Source organism: Mauremys reevesii, linkage group 1 (assembly GCF_016161935.1).
Source record: "Mauremys reevesii isolate NIE-2019 linkage group 1, ASM1616193v1, whole genome shotgun sequence".
NCBI lineage: Eukaryota > Metazoa > Chordata > Testudines > Geoemydidae > Mauremys > Mauremys reevesii.
In genome coordinates this window covers 10,315,536-10,336,228 of record NC_052623.1, presented here as the reverse complement: position 1 = coordinate 10,336,228, position 20,693 = coordinate 10,315,536, and the positions used below count along the sequence as shown (strand labels likewise).

The window sequence follows — 20,693 nt, the reverse complement described above, 5'->3', positions numbered from 1 at the left end:
TCATTGACCCAGGAGGTCCCTGCCAAGCGTATGTCCCAATGGGTCACATTAGCCCATTTTGCATCACACCGGGAGCTGATGTGGAGTTTCTTGTCCACTATGACCCTGCTCCGTGCCCTGGCTGACGATTTGTCCATGAATAGATTCAGGAGAAATCATGACTCAGTGTTATCATCTGGGAAAGGATTTGTTCTTGGGTTCCTGTGTAGCGATGTCACGGGAGTGTAATTCCCTGAGTTTCTGGTAATCTCAGCATGCTGAGCCACCAGCTGCTCCCACCTGTCACTACCCCCAGAAAGGAAGGATGGTTCAGTGGTTAAAGTGCTGGCCTGGGACTCAGAAGAACTGGCTTCAGTTCCAGGTGCTGCCACAGACTTCTTCTGTGACCTTGGGCAGCTCACTTTGTCTCTCAACAATATGTGTTTTAATACGGTTCCGTGTAAAGGTTACATCTAGGAACAAGGGATGCTGGTCTGCCTTACCGGATGGGGGGCCCACTCCTGGGACTCAGAAGAACTGGGTTCAGTTCCAGGCTCTTGTACATACTTCTGGTGCCTTGGGATGTGTTGAGGGATACAAACTCTAGGAGGGATTTGGGGTGCAGGAGGGTGCTCTGGGCTGGGGCAGAGTGTTGGGGTGCAGATGTGGGTATGGGGTGCTGGGTCTGGGAGGGAGCTCAGGGTGGGGCTTGGGGTGCAGATGTGGGTGTGCGGTGCTGGTTCTGGGAGGGGGCTCAGGAATGGGGTTTGGAGTGCGGCCTCCCACCGGGCATCGCTTATCTCCAGTGGCTCCTGGTCGGCAGCAGGCAGAGGGAGGCTAAAACAGGCTCCCTGCCTACCCTGCCCCCACACCACTCCCAGAATGGGCCAACGTGCCCCTGAGGCCCATGGGTGGGGAGGGCAGGGGGTAAATGGGTCTGCGTGCTGCCCCTCTCTGCAAGCTCTCCCCCCTCAGTTCTCCCAGCCAATGGCAGCTGTAAGGGTGGCGCTTGCAGGCAGGAGCAGCGTGCGCGGAGACCCCTGCTCCCCCGCCCCTAGGGCCGCGGGGCTACAGTGGCAGCTTCCAGGGGCAGTGTGGGGCCGGGATAGCTTTAGTGGCAGCCACACAGCACGGCCGCCGGAGATCGCGATCGATTGGTTGAGGACCACTGCTCACAGTCAGCCTGGAACTGTCTAATACACCCAGGTCCTTCTCCTCCTCTTTTGTTTCCAACTCATCTCTGGCTGCATAAACAGGCACATAGTGAGTAGAAGGAGGGAAGATTGAGAGCTGACTTGATGACAGTGGACAAGCACTTTCACAGGAACGAAATACCAGCTACTAATGGACTCTTTAACATAACAGAGAAAGATGTAACAAGAACCAATGGCTGAAAACTGAAGCCAGACAAATTACATTTGGAAATGAGGCACATGAGTGAGGGTGCTTAACCAGTGGAACAAACTCCCAAAGGAGGTGGTGGATTCGCCTGCTACCTCCAAACCAAGACTAGATGCCAATGAGAAAGACACACTTTAGAGGAACACAAGTTTTGCATTAGTCAAACACAAGTCATAGGGCTCAATACGGGGGTAACTGGGTGAAAATCTGCAGCCTGTGCTATAGAGGAGGTCAGACTAGAGAGTGGTTCTCTAAGTTTTTGATCATGCCTCCCTTCTTTGTCTCTGTAGAAGTTTACCCTCCCCCCGCCACACAAATACATCTATTGATACATGCAGCAGTGGGGCTTCAACTGAATCATTTTCGGCTTCTTTCTTTTTCACTTGAGTTTTTTATTTCTTGAATGAATGAGCCAACAATCCATTGGAATAAGAGCAAAACTGTGACTGTGGTCCCTGCCTTAATAGGCAGCAGGTTTAAAACAAATAAAAGGCAGTATTTCTTCACACAACGTGCAGTCAACCTGTGGAACTCCTTGCCAGAGGATGTTGTGAAGGCCAAGACCATAACAGGGTTCAAAAATAACTTGATAAATTCATCGAGGACAGGTCCATCGATGGCTATTAGGCAGGAAGGGCAGGAATGGTGTCCCTAGTCTCTGTTTGCCAGAAGCTGGGAATGAGCAACAGGGGATGGATCACTTGATGATTCCCTGGTCTGTTCATTCCCTCTGGGGCACCTGGCACTGGCCACTGTTGAAAGACAGGATACTGGGCTAGATGGACCTTTGGTCTGACCCCGTATGGCCGTTCTTATGTTCTTATATGCTTATTACCAAGAAGGTCCGACTGGACACCTCAGTCTCTTCCTTTCGGGTGCTTGTGACCAGAGCTATACAGTCACCTCCAGCCTACTTAAAACAAAGAGGTCTATTAGCAAATAGCACAAAGCATTAGAGAAAATGGCTTTGAAATACTAGGCAGCTGTCACACACCTACATTCATCTATTCCATGTCTCACTACAAGCTAAGTTAGACAGGCTTTGCTCTGGAGACAGAGGAACAGAACTGGCCCAACTTACATTCTTTTGGGAAGCCAAGGAGCTCTTGGGACCCAGCCTAGTTTCCCTGTGTCTCTGAAAGCATCTTCCCATCTCTTTGCCCTTTTCTTGTGGAAGCAGCCTGTGCTGAAACCTGTCTGAGTCTGGACTCAGTCACCATAGTGCTCAGCCATGTCCATGTTACAGGGCCAAGGTGTGAATCTGACCTTTGCCCTCAGACTGCTTTCTCCCAGCCAGACCATCTAAGATGAGGCCCACGTGGCCACTGCTCCACTGTTTGGCAGTTAGACCCATTCAGCCTCAATGTCTTGCAAACACCGGTCTGGTGACTGTGCTGAAACTCCTATCATCCCCATGATGCTCCAAGACTCCCCTCAGAAATCGACTACCCATCCCTCACTGTGACCTCCGAGCACCCCCACGTCTGGCACAGACACCAATGTGCTGGAGTCACAGGGCTGCCCAGAAGCAGCTGTCACAGGAGGCTGTGGTAAGACACATGGCAGGTGTGATTTTCTTTGGAACCCTGACATAGACCTAATCTTAGGGTCACAGAGTATCTGAGCACCTGGAATTTATTTATTCTCCCGCCACCCCTGTGAGGCAGGGCAGGGCTATTATCCACCTGTGCAGAGGCTCAGAGACAGGAAATGGCTTCCCCATGGTCACACACAGCATGGGAATTAAATCCTGAGTCGCAGAGCAATGCTCAGATCATAGGACCAGCCTTCCAGCCATCTGAGTGGTGACAGGTCCAGCTGGATTCTCTGCTGTGCCAGCAGAGCTCCCCTCTGTGCTGCAGAGAGCAGGGATGGCAAGGAGCCAGTTACAGGGGTTTGATTCTCTGGCCTGTTCTCCCCCTGCTTCCGTGGAGCTTAGAGTAGCCTGGGGGCTGGGCTGACCTGCAGCTTATGATGACGGCTTCCAAGAGCGCAGCCCACTGTGCCCACGTCCCTGCAGACGGGGGCTACCCCAGAGTGCCCCCTTGGGGTCTAAGGTGGCCCTGCAGGCTCCCTGCCCTTCCCTCTAAGGTCCTTGCAGTGACTTACTCTCAGCCTGGGATACTTAAAACAAGAGCCCCTTTGTGGGGGTCACATTCATTCAGACTTCAAAACACAGGCTCTTCTTCCCTCCAGCGCCATTCTCCTCATTTACTCAGGAGACCCCATCTCCCTGCTTGCTGTGGTTAGCATTGTTTCAGCTTTGCTGCACCACCTGCTCCTCCACTTCCCCTGAGGGTCTGATACCCAGCCAGGCTAGAGCCAGGCAGTGGTAAGAGCTGCCCAGGGAGCCGAGGCTGCTGCGTGGAGCCCCGGATTTTCCATCTTCCCTGAGTTGAACATCCTGGGGGGTGGGAACACAGGCTGGGGGCTTCTCTCGACCCCTCCCAGTCCCCTTTCCAGGGCATGAGGACGGTCTGGGAATCCACATAGTGCAGGGGTCGGCAACCTTTACTATCAAAAGAGCCATTTTGCCCCCTCTTCCACTAAAGAAAAATAGTCTGGAGCCGCAAAAAATAACACTGCTTATAAACTTTTAAAAGTTTTAATCTTTTTTTAATTTTACCTGTTACAACAACAGAATACAACAAACAGAAGTGCAGTGTGCATGTGTAGGCCTACTTTGAAATAAATTAAACACTGAACTATGCAGGTCTTTTTGAGTCCTTCCCGTATTTGTGTAAAATTAAAATAAAACGTAGCCCACTTTAATATAAAAAAACATATAGTTGCAGCTTAGCAGTTTTAAAAAAGTAAACATAAAATTAGGAACGTTTTTTGACAAGTCCATTTCAGTGTGCTCTCATCCTCTTCGGGTTTCATTCCATTTGTGCTCTTTAGCAAGAGTGGCCTTCTGACGGGCGACTTCTTCGAGATCCGCTGTCAGGCTTTTGAACTTGGACACCCATAAGTCTTTATCCGCTATGTCGGCCAGTTCAATTTCAAGATCGGGCTGACTTATCCCTGTGAATGTGGATATGTTCAGCAGGGATGGGTCGATGTCCAGCGGTGTGACAGAGAAGGACAGAGTGTTTTTTTCCTTTCTGAACTCGCTGAATCTTTCTCCAAATGCAGCTTGCATTGCCATAATTGCATGGTGTAAATAATCACAATTTATGTGCTTGTTCTCTTCTTTGAACTCTCTCAGGGAGGGGAAGTGAGAGAGCGTACCTCTCTGTACATCTCTGGCAAACACTGTCATCTTGCGCTCAGACGCCAGAACATCCTCCAGCAACTGCAGGGCCGTGCTTCCCTTTCCCTGGAGATTTTTATTCAGCGTGTTTAAGTGACTTGTCATATCCACCATGAAATAAAACTTTTCCAGCCAATCGAGGTCTCCCAGTTTGGGATAGCTGAGGCCTTTGCTTTCCAAGAAGGTTTTCACATGTTCCAGACAAGTAGCAAAGCGTTTCAGCACGTCTCCCCTTGACAGCCACCAAACTCTGTTGTGCAGCAGGGGATCCAAATATGCGCTTTCGACTTCATCTAACCATGAACAAAACTGTAGGTGGTTTAACCCATTTGCAATTATTTTGTTCACTATCTTAATAACGAGGTTCATCACTTCCACACATTCAGGGGGGAATGTTTGAGCGCACAGTGCTTCTTGGTGCAAGATGCAGTGAAAGATCATCAGCTCTCGATCCAGCAACTTTTGAAGTAAATTCACAAAGCCCTTCTGTGCTCCTCTCATACTGGGTGCACCATCAGTAGACACTGACACCAGGTGAGTGGTGTTTATTCCTTTGGCTTTTAGACAACTCAAAACAGCCTCACAAATGTCCTGTCCCCGCATTTGGCCCTTTAGCGGTATGAGTTCAATCAGTTCTTCCCATCAGAGTTCACATATCTGCATAACAGTGCTGTCTGCTCAATATCGTTTACATCACTTGACTCATCACAGGCAATTGAATATGCTTGAGCTGAATTGATGTAATCAATTTGCTTACTGGTGATGTTTGTTGCCATTTTAATGGTCCTGTCCTTGACGGTCTTTGCAGAGAGAGGCATTTCTTTAATTTTCTGAATAATTTCCTGTTTGTTTTTTAATTCGGAGAATAGATCCTCTGATATTTTTATGAACGATTCTTTCATGTATTCTCTGTCTGTGAACGGCTTCCCCCTCCTTACGATCTCATGAGCTGCCACAAAACTAGCAGCTGTAGTTGAGTTTGGAGAGTTGATCCACTTCTTGAAAGTATGTTTGCTCTGCTCAACTTTCTGTAGTAGTTCTGATATCGCTCTCTTTTGCCCATCTTCAGTTGGGTACTTTTCAGAAAATGCTGAGTGCTTGTTTTGAAAATGTCTTTCAACATTACATTTTTTGTTGTTTGCTAATTTCTCGCCACATATCAAGCACACAGGTAAGCCAGTGTCGTTGGCATAGAAGGCAAAGGAATCTGTCCATGCAGAATTAAACTCTCTATTTTCTTCTGAGATTTTTCTTTTTTGGGATGTATTCATGGTTAGCTTACCGCAGGGGTCGCACACTCAAGAAGCCGCCTGCAGGTAAAGGCGAGGGCTATAGACGTGGATGTGACGCATATTTTAATTGACAAATTATAAAACTTTTTAAAAATTCGATGTTAAAGTATCACCTCGAACTCCAAGATAACTGTGCAACAAAATAAACAAAAATAAAATAATATATAAATAAAAATTAAATTAATAAATAACCGTTATTCTTTTTTTTTCTTTTTTTTTCTTTTGTCAAGGCCAAAGGGAGCCACAACAAGGAGGCTGAAGAGCCGCATGCGGCTCCAGAGCTGCGGGTTGCAGACCCCTGACATAGTGGCTCTGGCTCCCTGGGCAGCCCTTCCCATGGCCTGTCTCTGGCTTCAGGCCTGGAGAGGGGGTGGAGCCTCGGGTAATGAGGAGAAGCAGGGGGTGGCGTCTTGGGGGAAGAGATGGGGCGGAGGGAGGAGAAGAGAGGAAACAGGTGGAGCAGAGGGTGGGGCTTCAAGGGGGAAGACAAGGGATGGGCAGGGTCACAGAGGAACCGGGCTCCTGTGTGTCCCACTTTTACCTATTGAAATGGTGATCCCGCTACATTGACTTGCCTGGCCTGAGATAGGAGCTAGCCGTGCCCCCACTGCGGAGTGCGGACTGTTTACACCCTTTCCAATCAGCTGGGGGAGCACAAACGGAGGTGAGGGGTAGGGGTAGGGAATCTGGGCCTGAGTCCTTTGCCAGGACTCCTCTGCGTCAGACCTTTATTCACACACAGCTATGCTCTGCCTTGGTGGGGAGTGGGATGAACAGGTATGTGGTGTGCAGAGCAATCAGAGGGGATGGGGAGATTTCCTGAATGGCTTTTCCTGGGCTCCTGTGATAATCAGGTCTGTGACAAGATTCAGGCACAAGCACCTGGCTGAGGGGACAGGGGAAGGGTGAGTGTCCGTGCCCCTGGAATAGCCCCTGTCCACACCTAATGCAGCGCCCATGGGTCATGCTGCACCCAGAGCACTCACGAAGGTCCAGGACTGCAACTGTAGCTTTTTTTATGGCCTATGGATGTTTAACCAGAAATGGGTCAGTGACAGGTCAGGTGTAATGGGAAATAACATTGACATCTCTTCTCTTTATTGAGTGTATGGAGAGGAATTCTGAGACTGGAGCAGCCAGAGATAGAGATAATTATGGGCCAACATCTCACCCATCCCCTCACTCTCCATGAACAAACCCACTTTGTCAATGCTGCTGCCTGCCTTGGTCTCCTTCCCCCAGTGTCCTGTCCTCCCTCACCAGCAGGTGGGGGAGCCCCTTACCCATTGCTCCATGCCTTAGACCAGTGCTTTTCAAACCGTGGGTTGCGACCCGGTACTGGGTCGCGGCATGGAAGTCGCTGGATCACCTTGCTCTGGTCAGCACCGCCGACTGGAACATAAAAACTCCCGTTGGCAGTGCTGCCCAGCTAAGGCAGGCTAGTCCCTACCTTTCCAACACCGCGCTGCACCCCAGAAGTGGCCAGCAGTGGGTCCTGCTTCTAATCGGGGGGCCATGGAGCTCTGTGCACTGCCCCTGCCCTGAGCACCAGCTCTGCACTCCCATTGGCCAGGAAACAGCCAATGGGAACTGGGGGAGAGGGGGCGGTGCCGGTGGGTTAGAGTCTTGTGAAGCTGCTTGCGCACCTCCGTCTAGGACCTGTGCCTCCTGCTGGCTGCTTCCGGGACACAGCGCAGTCCGCGGTGCCAGGACAGGCAAGAAGCCTGCCTCTGCATCCCAGCTGCGCTGCTGACCGGGAGCTGCCAGAGGTAAGTCTGTGCCCCAACCCTCTGCCCCATCCCTGAGCCTCCCCCAAACCTAGAACCCCTTCCTGCACCTCAAACCCCTCATCCCTGGCCCCACCCCAGAGATACACTCCTAGCCCAGAGCCGTGACCTCTCCCGAACCCCAACCCACTGCCCCAGGCCAGACTCCCCTCCCACACTCTGAACCCCTCATCCCCAGTCCCACCCTGCAGTCCTCACCCCTGCACCCCAACCCTTTGCCCCATCCCTGAGCCCCTCGCTCCCCCCAACCCCCTCAGTCCTAATTCCATTGGGTCACAGGCATCAACAATTTTCTTCAACTAGGTCCCCAGAAAAAAAGTTTGAAAACCACTGCTTTAGATCCCATCTGAACCTCTCTCTATAGAGTGGTAATCAGTATGTCATGTTGTCTCAGTTGGAAGGGTCCAGGATGGAAAGGGTGGCAGTAGCTGGAGATGGGTGATGAACTGATTCTTCACTTGACAAACACCCTGATTATCCTCGCACGAAGGTGTTTGCTTTTCACGCTGTACACAACTGGGTTCATCAGGGGCGGGATCAGCAGAGAGATATAGCTCAGAACAATCTGAAGCAAGTGAGAAGAGCTATTCCAGAATCTGTACATCACGACCAGGCTGATGTCTGGCGTGTAGAACAGCAGGATGGCGCAGAGGTGGGAGACGCAGGTGTTCAAGGCCCTGAGGCATTGATCATGGGACGCGATGCTCAGCACTGTTTTGAGGATCATCACATAAGAGAGGAAGATGAGCAGCAAGTCCAACCCCATTGTTACAAGTTTGGTAAACAAGCCAAAGATATTGTTGACTCTGATGTCCGAACAAGCCATCTTCATGACCTCCTGGTGCAGGCAGTAGGAATGGGAGAGGACATTGGTTCGACAGTATCGGAACTGTTTCAGGAGAATGGTGAGTGGGAGTATTACAGCCACCCCTCTTAGCACACACACCAGTCCCATCTTGGCTATTCTTGGCAGGGTTAAGATGGAAGCATATCTCAGCGGGTCACGGATCGCGATGAAGCGGTCAAAGGCCATCAACAAGAGCACAGAGGATTCAATGCACTGAAGCGTGTGGATGAAGAACAGCTGGGCAAAACAAGCATCGAAGCTGATCTCCCTAAAGTTAAACAAGAATATGCCCAGCATTGTTGGCATGGTGGATATCGATAAGCCAAGGTCTGAGATCGCCAACATGGAAAGGAAAATGTACATGGGCTCATGGAGGCTTGGATCTGTTTTTACAATGAACAGAATGACTGAATTTCCTACTATGGAAATAACATACATTAAGCAGAAGGGGACAGAGATCCAGAGATGTACGTCTTCCTGCCCAGGTATCCCGGTGAGAAGGAACACAGCAGGTGTGAATTTGGTGTCATTGACAGCTGACATAATGTACTGGGCAGGTCCGAGGAGTTTTGAACTTTTCTTCCTGAAAGGAAAAAGAACAGGAGACTAGATGATATTTAGCGAGACATCTTTCTGCTCTCAGTGCAAGTCTAGAGATTCCCAGGAACTCAAGGAAGATCAGCAAAAACATAGTCTTGGATTTACACCACTGATAGGAAGACAAGCACTGCCAGACTGGATCAGACCTGCAGTCTATCTAGCCCAATATGCAGTGGCCAGGTCCAGATGCTGCAGAGGAAGGTGGAAGAAGCTCTGCAATAGGCAGCTATGAGACAACTTGCTGCAAGAGACAATTTTACCCTGACACCCACTAATTAGACATTTTTGGGGTGTAAATCAGGAAGGTTTAGAGCCCTTTCATGAGTTTTTTTTTTTAATTCCTCATTACTGTATTTGGATTTTCTGGTCACTCATATAAACACATCCAATCCCTCTGAATCCTGCTAAGCTCTTGGCGCCATTGATATATTATGGCTGGGAGTTCTGCAGCCTACTTGAGCACAGTTTGATTTTACAATTATGACCTTCCCACAAAAAAAAACCCAACACCCTTTCCAGGCCTCCACTTCTGAATATTTCCCAGTGTATCATGACATGTGTATAAACACATGGCAAATGCATGGTGCAAAAAGGTCCTTGTATTTATCTGTCCTGCAGTGAAGCGATTTATAAACTTGTTTTATTGCCTCATTATATATAATTATTTATTTTCTCCACTCCTCAGAGTCCAAATTATGTCACTGCCTCTTTGCAGCACATGGGATAAATTCTTAAGGCCAGGTTTTGAATTTAATAACATTGACTTCTACTGCATCACTCCAGATTTCCATGTTTAATTTCAATCAGAAGCAGGCTCTATTAACTTTCCCTTACCAACTGTTCCTGGTGATACTCTCTGTCACAAAGAATCCCTCCAAGAGAAGCTGAAGTGCTTTACCTGGCCAGGGATGACTGAATCCAGAGAGTTTGATCATGGTACAGGATTCTCTTCATCCTCACAGGACCCTCATCCTCTCTCCATGTAAGGGTCTGCAAATATCTAGGAAGTTACAGCCTATCAGAGACAGTTACTTCAGCTGGATGGGGGAGAGGATGGCATCACAAATGAGTGAACAATGAAAACACTAATATCCAGTTGAGTGTGCAAGTTACTTCAGCCATTCTCATGTAACAGGTGATGGGTGTCCATTATATACAACCACTGTTACAGTCCCCTTTCCTGCACCTCAGCTTGACTCTTTGCTAAAACACAAACCACTGGATCTGTTCACCCAGGACTTGTACAGGTATAGCAGAGGGATTGTGTTCATGACGCTGAATGTAAATGTTACAAACAGCTTCTGGTCAGTTACCAGGAGACAGTATCATACAGCTGTTCACTGAACAAATTGTTAATAGCACAAACCCATTGAACACAGTATGTGGAGTACTTCTGAGACACTTTTGAAAGCAAAAGCCATTAAGCAGTAAAGTTACCACTGTTCCTTCCTGTACAGATTCCAACAACTCTGCTTTTGGGTTTCAATATACAGGCATGCAATGAAAGCTTGATCTGTAATATTTGTATTAGAATGAAAAGTTTTGGCATAACATTTACACATCTATACGTCAAGCCATTCTTTTGCTTCTGATCTTCTTTCAGAGATGATTTCTCAGGTCAGAGTGGGACTTAAAATGCAGCGTCTGTCATCTGTCAACAGGACTCCACTGGCCATCACATACAGTCCCCAGCTAAAACCCCTCCAGCGCATCATCAGGGATCTACAACCCATCCTGGAGAATGATCCCACACTTTCACAGGCCTTGGGTGGCAGGCCAGTCCTCGCCCACAGACAACCTGCCAACCTGAAGCATATTCTCACCAGTAACTGCACACCACACCATAGTAACTCTAGCTCAGGAACCAACCCATGCAACAACCTCGATCCCAGTGTCTCAGCCCTCATTCGGTCACTTGTCAGCAAACGAAAGTCAAGTAGCTCCTCTGTCCCTGGGTTAATATCTAACTGTGTCTCTTCAGGTTCGGTTCTGTCAGTTTGTAACATTTCCCTCTGGTGTTATCTGGACCGGTGATCTGCTAGGTCACTCCAATCCTTGACTGGGAGCCAGCCTTACCCTGCTCTGCTGTGAGATCCCTCACTCCCGGGCTGTTCATGCACAGCCTCGGACATGTAAGCTGCTCCCAGCTACTTGCAACCAAATGACACTAGCCAGTATCTCCAGACCCAGACACAACCCTGGGAACCTCCGTCTTGCAGTGTCCAGTTATGCCCACTGGATGCTGCAAGCTTATATCAGTTCATCAATTTAACAAAGAAATTGATATGTACCAGGCTTATTATCCCCAGGGGAGTCTCTGACACACTTCAAACCAAGCGCACTGCTTCAGGTAGAATAAACAAACAGATTTATTAACTACAAAGATACATTTTAAGTGATTATAAGTCAGAGCATAACAAGTCAGATTTGGTCAAATGAACTAAAAGCAAAGCGCATTCTAAGCTGATTTTAACACTTTCAGTGCCCTTACAAACTTAGGTGCTTCTCACCCCAGGCTGGCTGGTTGCTCTTCAGCCAGGCTCTCCCATTTGATCAGTGCTTCAGTCGCTTGGTGGTGCTGTCTGTAGATATAGTTGGAAGAGAGAAAGAGAGCTTGGCAAAGTCTCTCCCTTTTATCATGTCCTTTCTTCCCTCTTGGCTTTGCCCCCCTCCCCCCCCCCTTTGAGAGTCAGGTGAGCATTATCTCATCGCAGTCCCAAACTGACCAGAGGTGACTCCCTTGAGAGTCTAACAGATTCTTTTGTTGCTGCCTAGGCCAGTGTCCTTTGTTCCTGTGTTCCTGTGAGCCTGGGCTGGGTTTGCCCCATACACACACTGATGAGGTGTGAACTGCCCCTCTGATCTTGGAGAATTTTTTTCTAGGCTTATTTTAATCTATGAGGACACATTTTAAGCCTCATAACTATATACATGAAATTATAACCTGTAACCTTACTATAACATCACTGTAACAATTACTATAACATCACTATAACAACCATGCTCAGTGCATCATGTGCCTTCCGAAGGCACCCGATATGACAAACTTTGCATTGGATACCACACAATCATTTTACAAGGATGAACATGGGGGTGCTGGGTGTTCCCCCGAGGTACAGAGTGTCACACAGTCTGTAGCCTGTATACGGAGTGATAACAGACATTGGGCTCAGCATAAAAAATACTCATTCCCTGAGCCTCACTCTTTAGTACATAGTGACCCCAGCAACTGTTATTCAGGCACGATGAGGGTTTGCAGGAAGTGGATTTCAAAGTCAAATACATGGGTATTCATGGAAATGGAACTTCATTTCCCACATGAAAGTAGGCTATTGCGCTCTCTCTCTCTCTCTGACAGTTTCTGTCCTGTATTAATAAAATCCATAGCACCCGGGAATTGGGACAGACATGGAACTGAGCTGCCATAATCAATGTGTCTGTTAAACCCAGTTCTTGGGATATTTGCTGAAGAACTACATTGGGTTAACTATTGGGATGTTTATGTTATGGCTCTATTATGGCTCTTCCTAGTTTAATAGCAGGCTGCTAGAAAAAAAGCAGCAAAGGAAACTACAGCTCAAGAAAAGCCATTGCTCTTAGTCAGCATTTCAGGGAGACTGAGCAACTACAAGCTGGGAAAAGCCTATTTCCAGGCTCCAGCCACATTACACAGCTTTTTTTACCAGCGCTGGGAGTCTGTGCAGAGGTGAGGCAGCTGTTGCTGAAAAGCTTTTCAGGCCGACAGGCACAGACACTGCTGGGGAAGTCTGAACGCCTTGCCCTGCCTCGGTCCCCATCAGAGTGGGAGGGTTTGCGGTCAGAGACGTGTGCTGACTGTTGTTTGAAAACCCTCTTGTTCTCCCATGTTACACTTTCTTCCTGCTGTTGAGATTAAACTGTATTTTGCTTCAAGAAGGCTGGCTGGCCACTCTACTCACAGACTCCCAGGTGCTGAACCCATTTAGACTGCTGGGTAAGTATCCGGTAGCCCAGGGCCCAGGATGAGGGTGTGAGGATTGAGAGAGAAGGGTACGAGGCCTGACATCTGATGCTCGGAGAACAGGGTGGGAGCAGAGATACCAGTAGCCATATAACTCTTAGAGGTCTCTACAGGGCAGCAGTGCAAGAGCCCTCAGCCAGTCAGGAAACAGCAATATGCCCTATCTCACCTATTACCATGAAGCAACGCAGCTCTGAATTCCTGCCTTCACAATCGAGCCAGAGAAGAAAACCTTTGAAAATGAATTTGCGGATTAAATTTCCAGGAGCAAATATACCTGACACAATTTGGGAACTAGTCACTGATATTTCGTGGGGTCTTCTCTTACTCAGCCCCGGGCAGGATCAGGGCCCAGAGCACACGGCACTTCTAGAAATGGGACCCCTTGAGAAATCCTGACTCAGGGCATTGGGGTTTTAACACTCTGAGCTTGCTTTTTATGTCACATTTCTGTGTAGCTTGAATAACCCACAGTGGAGCACAGGCAGATGTAGGAGAGGGGTTCCCAAGCTACCCAGTGCTGCCTGCCCTGCCACTGAGTCACCCTGACAGCCCAGCTGAGTCCTCTGCCTCTTCACAGAGCATCTGCAAAGGGAAACAGCTTGTAGCCTTTACACTTCACATTTTAAAGACAGTGAAAGCTTCCAACATACCCAATTCCTACTAGAAGGGAAGCTGCTGACACCAGAAGTCTTCACCCTAACAGACAAGGAGTCATCAGAGAGGCTGCATGGGCAGTAGACAGTATCTGATCAGATAGGAGGCCACTGCCTTTATGAAGCATGTCTGCACATTACCTTGGGGGCCACTTGGCCATCAGGGAACCTCAGCTGCTTGGCTTAGTGTGCACCAGCTTTAACCCTGTGACAAACTGCAGGAGGCCAAATCACAGGGGACTGCTGCAGGCTCTATTCCTGGAACCCAGGCTTGTTATCACTCTTCATATGAATCATGAATACCAGGGTTAGAAGGGACCTCAGGAGATCATCTAGTCCAACCCCCTGCTCAAAGCAGGACCAAACCCCAGCTTTTTTTTTTTTTTTTTTTTGGTGCTAGATCCCTAAATGGCCCCCTCAAGGATTGAGCTCACAACCCTGGGTTTAGCAGGCCAATGCTCAAACCACTGAGCTGTCCCTCCCCCTTGTGATACTTGACAGTGAGACAAATATAGCTTTGAAGACTTTTATTGAGCCAAATAGAATAATATTCATATAGTAACTGAATGGTAAAATAATTAGAATTACAAATGTGGCACTATTATTCCAAAGGTACACATGGCATTAGTCACTATAAAGCTTTTGCTTAATATGCTCACACCCTTCCTTGCTATTCAGGTGGCAAGAGACAAAGGGCCAGCCTCACCTCCACCATGCCAGGAGTTCAGGTCCAGGTTCCTCAGTTCTTGAGTGGGAGGTGCAGAGTTTAGGAGAAGCTAAAGCTAAGAGCTATTGAAGCTAATTTAAGAGTTTAATTTAACTAACTGAATTAAAATTTAAAATTAAAACGAACAGACTAATAGACTAAGAAACTAAGAACAAAGAAGCATGGAGCTTAGAAAACAAGCTCTGGAACTCAGAACCTCAGAAGCTTAGAAAAACAAGCTCTCTTTGCAAGATGGCTCACCGCTTCTTATAGGGCGTGGGTGCTTGAGCCCTCCTTCTATGTCCAAATTTATTTTGCTCACCCACAAAAATGTTAGGGTACATTTACTCAATAGGCTGGTGTGTTTGTATGTATTGATGACATATACATCCATATTAATGACATCAGTAACGGATTTTGGATTTTACCATTCACCCGCATTTCCCAGTACCATTTTGTATTTAGTTTCCAGGGGTCCAATATTCCTGGACTCATGTACCCCAGGGTTATAAACATTCTCCTGCATTATTTCACATGCAAATGAGGCGGGCACTGTCGCAATTTTCTAAACAAACTGTTTTGTTCCAATATGTTGATGACTTTGTCCCTCAACCTGTCCCAAGTAGGAGCATTTGGAAAGGCTTGACAAGATGCTGCAGGTCCTAAAGGAAGCAGACCTGAAGGCACAGCTAATGGCCAACCATGTCTCTTTCTTAGGTCTCACTTTGACAAAATGGGGTAGAACCCCAGTGCATCGTAAGGTAGACACAATCCAACTGTTGCCTGTACCTTAGAACCCACTGGCTTTAATATCCTTTTTGGGTCTGACTGGGTACCACAGAGATTTTGTTCCCAATTTTACTTCTATTGCAGGTCCCTTGTGCCAACTGTTAGAGTGTCCAATGGGAATGGACTGAGCAACACATGGAAGCAATATCCCGTCTGAAACAAGCCATTGTCAAGGCTCCAGTGTTGCTCACTCTAAATCCTGAGATACCCTGTTGTCTGGAGGTAGCAGTGAGTCTTAGGGTATGCCTACACTACCCGCCGGTGGCGAGTCAACTGCCGCGGCTCCCTTGCTGACTCCACTTACTCCTCCTGCTGAGGTGGCATATGGGCATTGATTAGTGGATCGATTTATCGCGTCCAGACAAGACATGATAAATTGATCGCAATACATGAAACACTACCTGTCGATCCAGCGGATAGTATAGATGTACCATTACTCACATCTTCTTGTCAACTGTTGGAAATGGGCCATCCTGGTTATCACTACAAAAGTTTTTTTCTCCTGCTGATAATTGATTAGTCTCTTTATAGTCGGTATGACAACACCCTTTTTTCATGTTCTCTGTGTGTGTGTATATATATATCTTCCTACTGTATTTTCCAGTGCATGCATCCGATGAAGAGGATTTCAGCCCATGAAAGCTTATGCCCAAATCAATTTGTTAGTCTCTAAGATGGTAGTCCTCGTTATTTTTGTCAGAAGGCAGGACACTGAGCTAGATGGATCTTTGGTCTGAATCCATATGGCCATTCTTATGTTTTTAAATTGTTCCACTGATGGATGGACTGATGCAAACAAGCCTTTTCCAGGGACTATCTCTGTTACAGAGCTGCTGTAGCCACCCTAGCAGACATCCATGGTAGTGTAACCACACCTCACCTTCTGGCCAAGATGGTCTCTTTTTTAAGCCCTGTCCCAGCCAATTAATCCCTCCCCCTGATAAGGAGACATTTCTATTGTTTGCTCTTGCTGACTTGATCAGTTGGCAACAGTAAACAGGAGAAATGTCCACTTCTGTCAAAAAAATGGGGAAGTGGGAGTGGAGGAATGTTTGAGGGAGGCTAGTGCAGATGGCAGCACCCCAGAGGGGGTGAGGCAGAGTGTGTGGGGGGGAGTCCCCTGCAGTATTCCAGTGACAGTGTCTCCCGTTTTCTCTTTGGGAAATATAGTCACCTTAAGGGGCTGCTGAGTGTGGGAGGCTGATGGGGGGTTGTGCTGCCACCTAGGGGTGTGGTCCTGTAGCGCGAGGGACAGAGGCTCATGGTTTGAGCTAGAGCTGGGCTGGAAAACAGGTTTCCCTTCCCCACAAACTGAAATGTTTCCTTTTCATCCATTTTCTGGGGTGAGCTTTCATAGAAGATGGATCATTTTTCTCTGAAAGCTCAGCTGCCATGACTCTGCCCACCTCCAGCTGCCTGGATCCCCAAGAGAAACTGGAGCCTTTTCGTCTGCCTCTTCCTCATAACATAAATGAAGGATGCACTGATGGAGTCTATGGCTGCACACTGGGTATGGAAAGGTCGAAACCTCCCGACCAGTCTATGGCTGGGGTATTGTTCCCATCAGCTACATTAACCAGCCTTCCCATCTCTGTGCAGCCTCCTCCACCCGGTACAACACCCCTTCAGCAGATCCTGTGGGCAGCGTCTCCTGTGACAGGCCCTAGTAGCCCATCTCTGATGAACCTGTGCTAGCCGGGAGCTGGAGAGCATGCTAGAGCAGTTGTGGTGGCCCAGAGATTGTGGGTGGGCCGAGCTACCAGTGGATCACTGACATCTGTGCATAACTTTGGGGATCCCTGGATCCTGAGTCCCCTTTTTTAATTCCTTATGGAGAAGGGAAGGGACCTCACCCACTGATCCAAGGGAAATTTCTCTGTACGGAGCCTTGTGGAATCTCCCTTCCCTGCCCTGCACCCTGGATCCATAATGCAGGAAAGGGGGCTGCCATGGAGAAATATGGTCCTACATTATTATTATTATTATTATTATTATTCTATTTTATATTTTTTTCAGCAAGATCACATCTGTGACAGCATCATCATTACCACTCAGGTGCCCTTGAGGTAGCCATGTGACTAATCAGAACCATACGAACAGTGATGACAAGCCTGGATTCCAGTAATGGAGTCTGCAGCAGGGCTGGTGCTGCAGTCCAGGTGGGTAAGATCACCCCACATCCCCTGTGATTTGCCCTCCTGCAGTTTGCCATTGGCTGTAACGGGGGTTAAAGCTGGTGCACACTGAGCCAAGCAGCTGAGGTTCCCTGATGGCCAAGTGGCCCCCAAGGGAATGTGCAGACATGCTTCATAAAGACAGTTGCCTCCCGGTCCAAACAGATACTGCCTGCTGCCTGTGCTACCTCTCTGATGACTCCTTGTCCTTTTGGGTGAAGATCTCTGGTGTCAGCAGCTCCCCTTCTAGCAGGAATTGGGTACGTTGGCAGGTTTCACTGTCTTTAAAATGTGAACTGAAGGGGAAATGCTGCAGACTGTTTCCATTTTATGGGGTTGGAAGGTGGGCAGCACTAAGTAGCTTGGGAACCCCTCCCCTACATCTGCCCATACCCCACAGTGGGTGATTCAAGCTACACAGAAATCTGACATTGAAAGCGAGTTTCAAGTTTTAAAACCCCGATGCCCCGAGTCAGGATTTCTCAAGGGGTCCCTTTTCTCGAGGTGCATTGAGCCTGATCCTGCTAGGAGCTGAGCAAGAGGAGACCACCACGGACTATCATTGACTATTTCCCCAATTGCCTCAGGTGTATTTGCTCCCAGAAATTTAATCAGCAAACACATTTTCAAAGGTTTTATTTTCTGGCTTGTCTGTGAAAGGAGCTATTCAGAGCTACATTACTCTGTGGTAACAGGTCCGATAAGGCATATTTCTGTTTCTAGATTTGCTAAGTCTCCAGCATTTCTGCCCTGTAGATACCCTTCACAGTTACAGGGTTACCGTCATCTCTGTCCCCTCTCTGGTCTTTGAGTGCCAGATGTCAGGCCTCATAGCTTTCCCTTTCATGGGCTGGAATCCGATGATCCTCCCACCCTCAGACAGGGCCCTGGGCTACAGCACACTGTGGGATGACTGGGCTTGCTCAGCATTAGACAGTGTTTCATAAGTAATGTAAATTCTGTTTCCAATGGGTTTGTGCTATTAACTCTTTGTTCAGTGAATGGTTCTATGATACCATCTCCTGGTAACTGACCAGAAGCTGTTTCTAGCACTTATCTTCAGGGTCACGAATACAGTCCCTCTGCAATAACTGTGCAAGACTTTCCAGAAAGACCTGAATGAACAGAACTGCTGGTCAATGTTTTAGCAAACAGTAGAGCTGAGGTGGAGGAAAGGGGTGTGTAATAGTGGTTGCATGTAGTTTACATCCATCACCTCTTACAGGAGCATTGCTGAAGTAACTTAAACACTGAAGTGGATATTATTGCAAAGCTAGTGTTTGCACTATTCACCCACTTGTGACACTAATCCCTCCGGCACCTAGATGAAGTAACGCTCTGTGTTAACTTTTAACTTGCCAAATGTCTACTGACCCTTAGTTTGGGAGTGGGTGCAGGTCCTTTGAGCATGAAAAAAAGCCTATGGGATGAACGAACTCTCTGGATTCAGGCAATGATGGCCAGGTAAAGCACTTCAGCTTCTCTTGGAGGGATTCTTGGGGGTCAGAGTGTAACACCGGGAGCATTTGATAAGGGAAAGTTAATAGAGCCCGGTTCTGATTGAATTTACACATGTAAATCTAGAATGACGCCATTGAATTCAATGTCTTTGAATGAAGAACCTGTCCCTAAGAATTTATCACATGAACTGCAAAGAGGCAGTGGCATAATTTGAGCTCGGAGTAATGAAAAAAAATACAACAAAGAGGCATTGAAACACGTTTATAAATAGCTTCAATGCAGAACAGATAAATTCAATGGCCGTTTTCACCATGCAATTTCCATGTGTTTACACAGGCCGTGATATAATGGGCCACAATCAGAAGTGGAGGGCCAGTAAGTGTGTCGGTGGGAATGTCAAAATTGTAAATTCACACAGTGCTCAAATAGATTGTGGAACTCCCAGTCAGAAGAGATCAATGGGGCCAAGAGAGTAGCAGGATTCAAAGGAGGACTGGATGTTTATAGAGGTTACCAGAAAATCCAATTACAGTAGCTGTTTTTTGTTGTTCTTGTTTTTTTTAAGTAGTCAAAAGGCTCTAAACCATCCTGATTTACACCAGAAAATATGTCTAACTAGTGTAGGGATAGCTCAGTGGTTTGAGCATTGGCCTGCTAAACCCAGGGTTGTGAGTTTAATCATTAAGTGGGCCATTTAGGGATCTGGGACAAAAAATCAGTACTTGGTCCTGCTAATGAAGGCAGGGGACTGGACTCAATGACGTTTCAGGGTCCCTTCCAGTTCTAGGAGATTGGTATATTTATTTTAAACTGTTGTACTGGTGTCCCCTTTCACGTACCAAGCCTCTGAGTGTGACCCCTCTTATAAACTAAAAACTTTTTTATATATTTAACACCATTATAAAAACTGGAGGCAAAGCAAGGTTTGCGGTGGAAGTTAACAGCTCATGACAGCCCATGCAGTAACCTCTGGATCGCCTGAGGGGTCCCAACCCCCAGTATGAGAACCACTGAACTGGTGTATGTGGGGGGAACTTTTCTTGGGAGCTGGTTATATTATATCTGCCTATTGCAGGTCTTCTTCCACCTTCCTCTGCAGCATCTGGAACTGGCCACTGGATACTGGACTAGGTGGACTGCAGGTCAGATCCATTCTGGCAGTGCCTATCTTCCTATCGGTGGTGTAAATCCAAGACGATGTTTTTGCTGCTCTTCCTTGAGCTCCTGGGGGACTCTAGATTTTCACTGAGGGGAGAAAGATGTCTAGTTAAATATCATCTAGTCTCCTGTTGTTTTTCCTTTCAGGAAAGAAAGCGCAAAACTCCTCTGACCTGCCCGGTACATTATGTCATCTGTCAATGACACCAAATTGAACTCTGCAGTGTTCCTTCTCACCGGGATACTTGGGCAGGAAGACGTCCATCTCTGGATCTCTGTCCCCTTCTGCTTAATGTATGTCATTTCGATAGTAGGCAATTCAGTTATTCTGTTCATTATAAAAACAGATCCAAGCCTCCATGAGCCTATGCATATTCTCCTTTTCATGTTGGCTGTCACAGACCTTTGCTTATCAATAGCCACCATACCAACAATGCTGGGCATATTCTTGTTTAACTCTAGGAAGATCAGCCTCAATGCCTGTTTTGCCCAGTTGTTCTTCATCCAGTCGCTTCAATGCACTGAATCCTCTGTGCTGTTGTTGATGGCCTTTGACCGCTTCATCGAGATCTGTAACCCACTGAGATATG

The 20,693-nt window shown here is 47.6% G+C and overlaps 1 protein-coding gene across 1 annotated transcript; it reads right to left on the bottom strand.

Moving 5' to 3' along the window:
- Positions 1-8,166: 8,166 nt before the first annotated feature.
- Positions 8,167-10,113, bottom strand: LOC120395386 (olfactory receptor 51G2-like). The gene is made up of 2 exons (XM_039519751.1): positions 10,058-10,113; positions 8,167-9,142 (listed from the first exon to the last, which is right to left on the bottom strand). The coding sequence occupies exons 1-2, from the start codon at positions 10,111-10,113 to the stop codon at positions 8,167-8,169; spliced, it is 1,032 nt and encodes a 343-aa protein (XP_039375685.1).
- Positions 10,114-20,693: the final 10,580 nt, after the last annotated feature.

Coding starts and splice junctions, on each gene's coding strand:
- LOC120395386 (XM_039519751.1), bottom strand. CDS start 10,113: ATGAAGAGAATCCTGTACCATGATCAAACTCTCTGGATTCAGTCATCC. Junction 9,143..10,057: donor ATTCAGTCATCCCTGGCCAG/GTAAAGCACTTC, acceptor TTTTCCTTTCAG/GAAGAAAAGTTCAAAACTCC.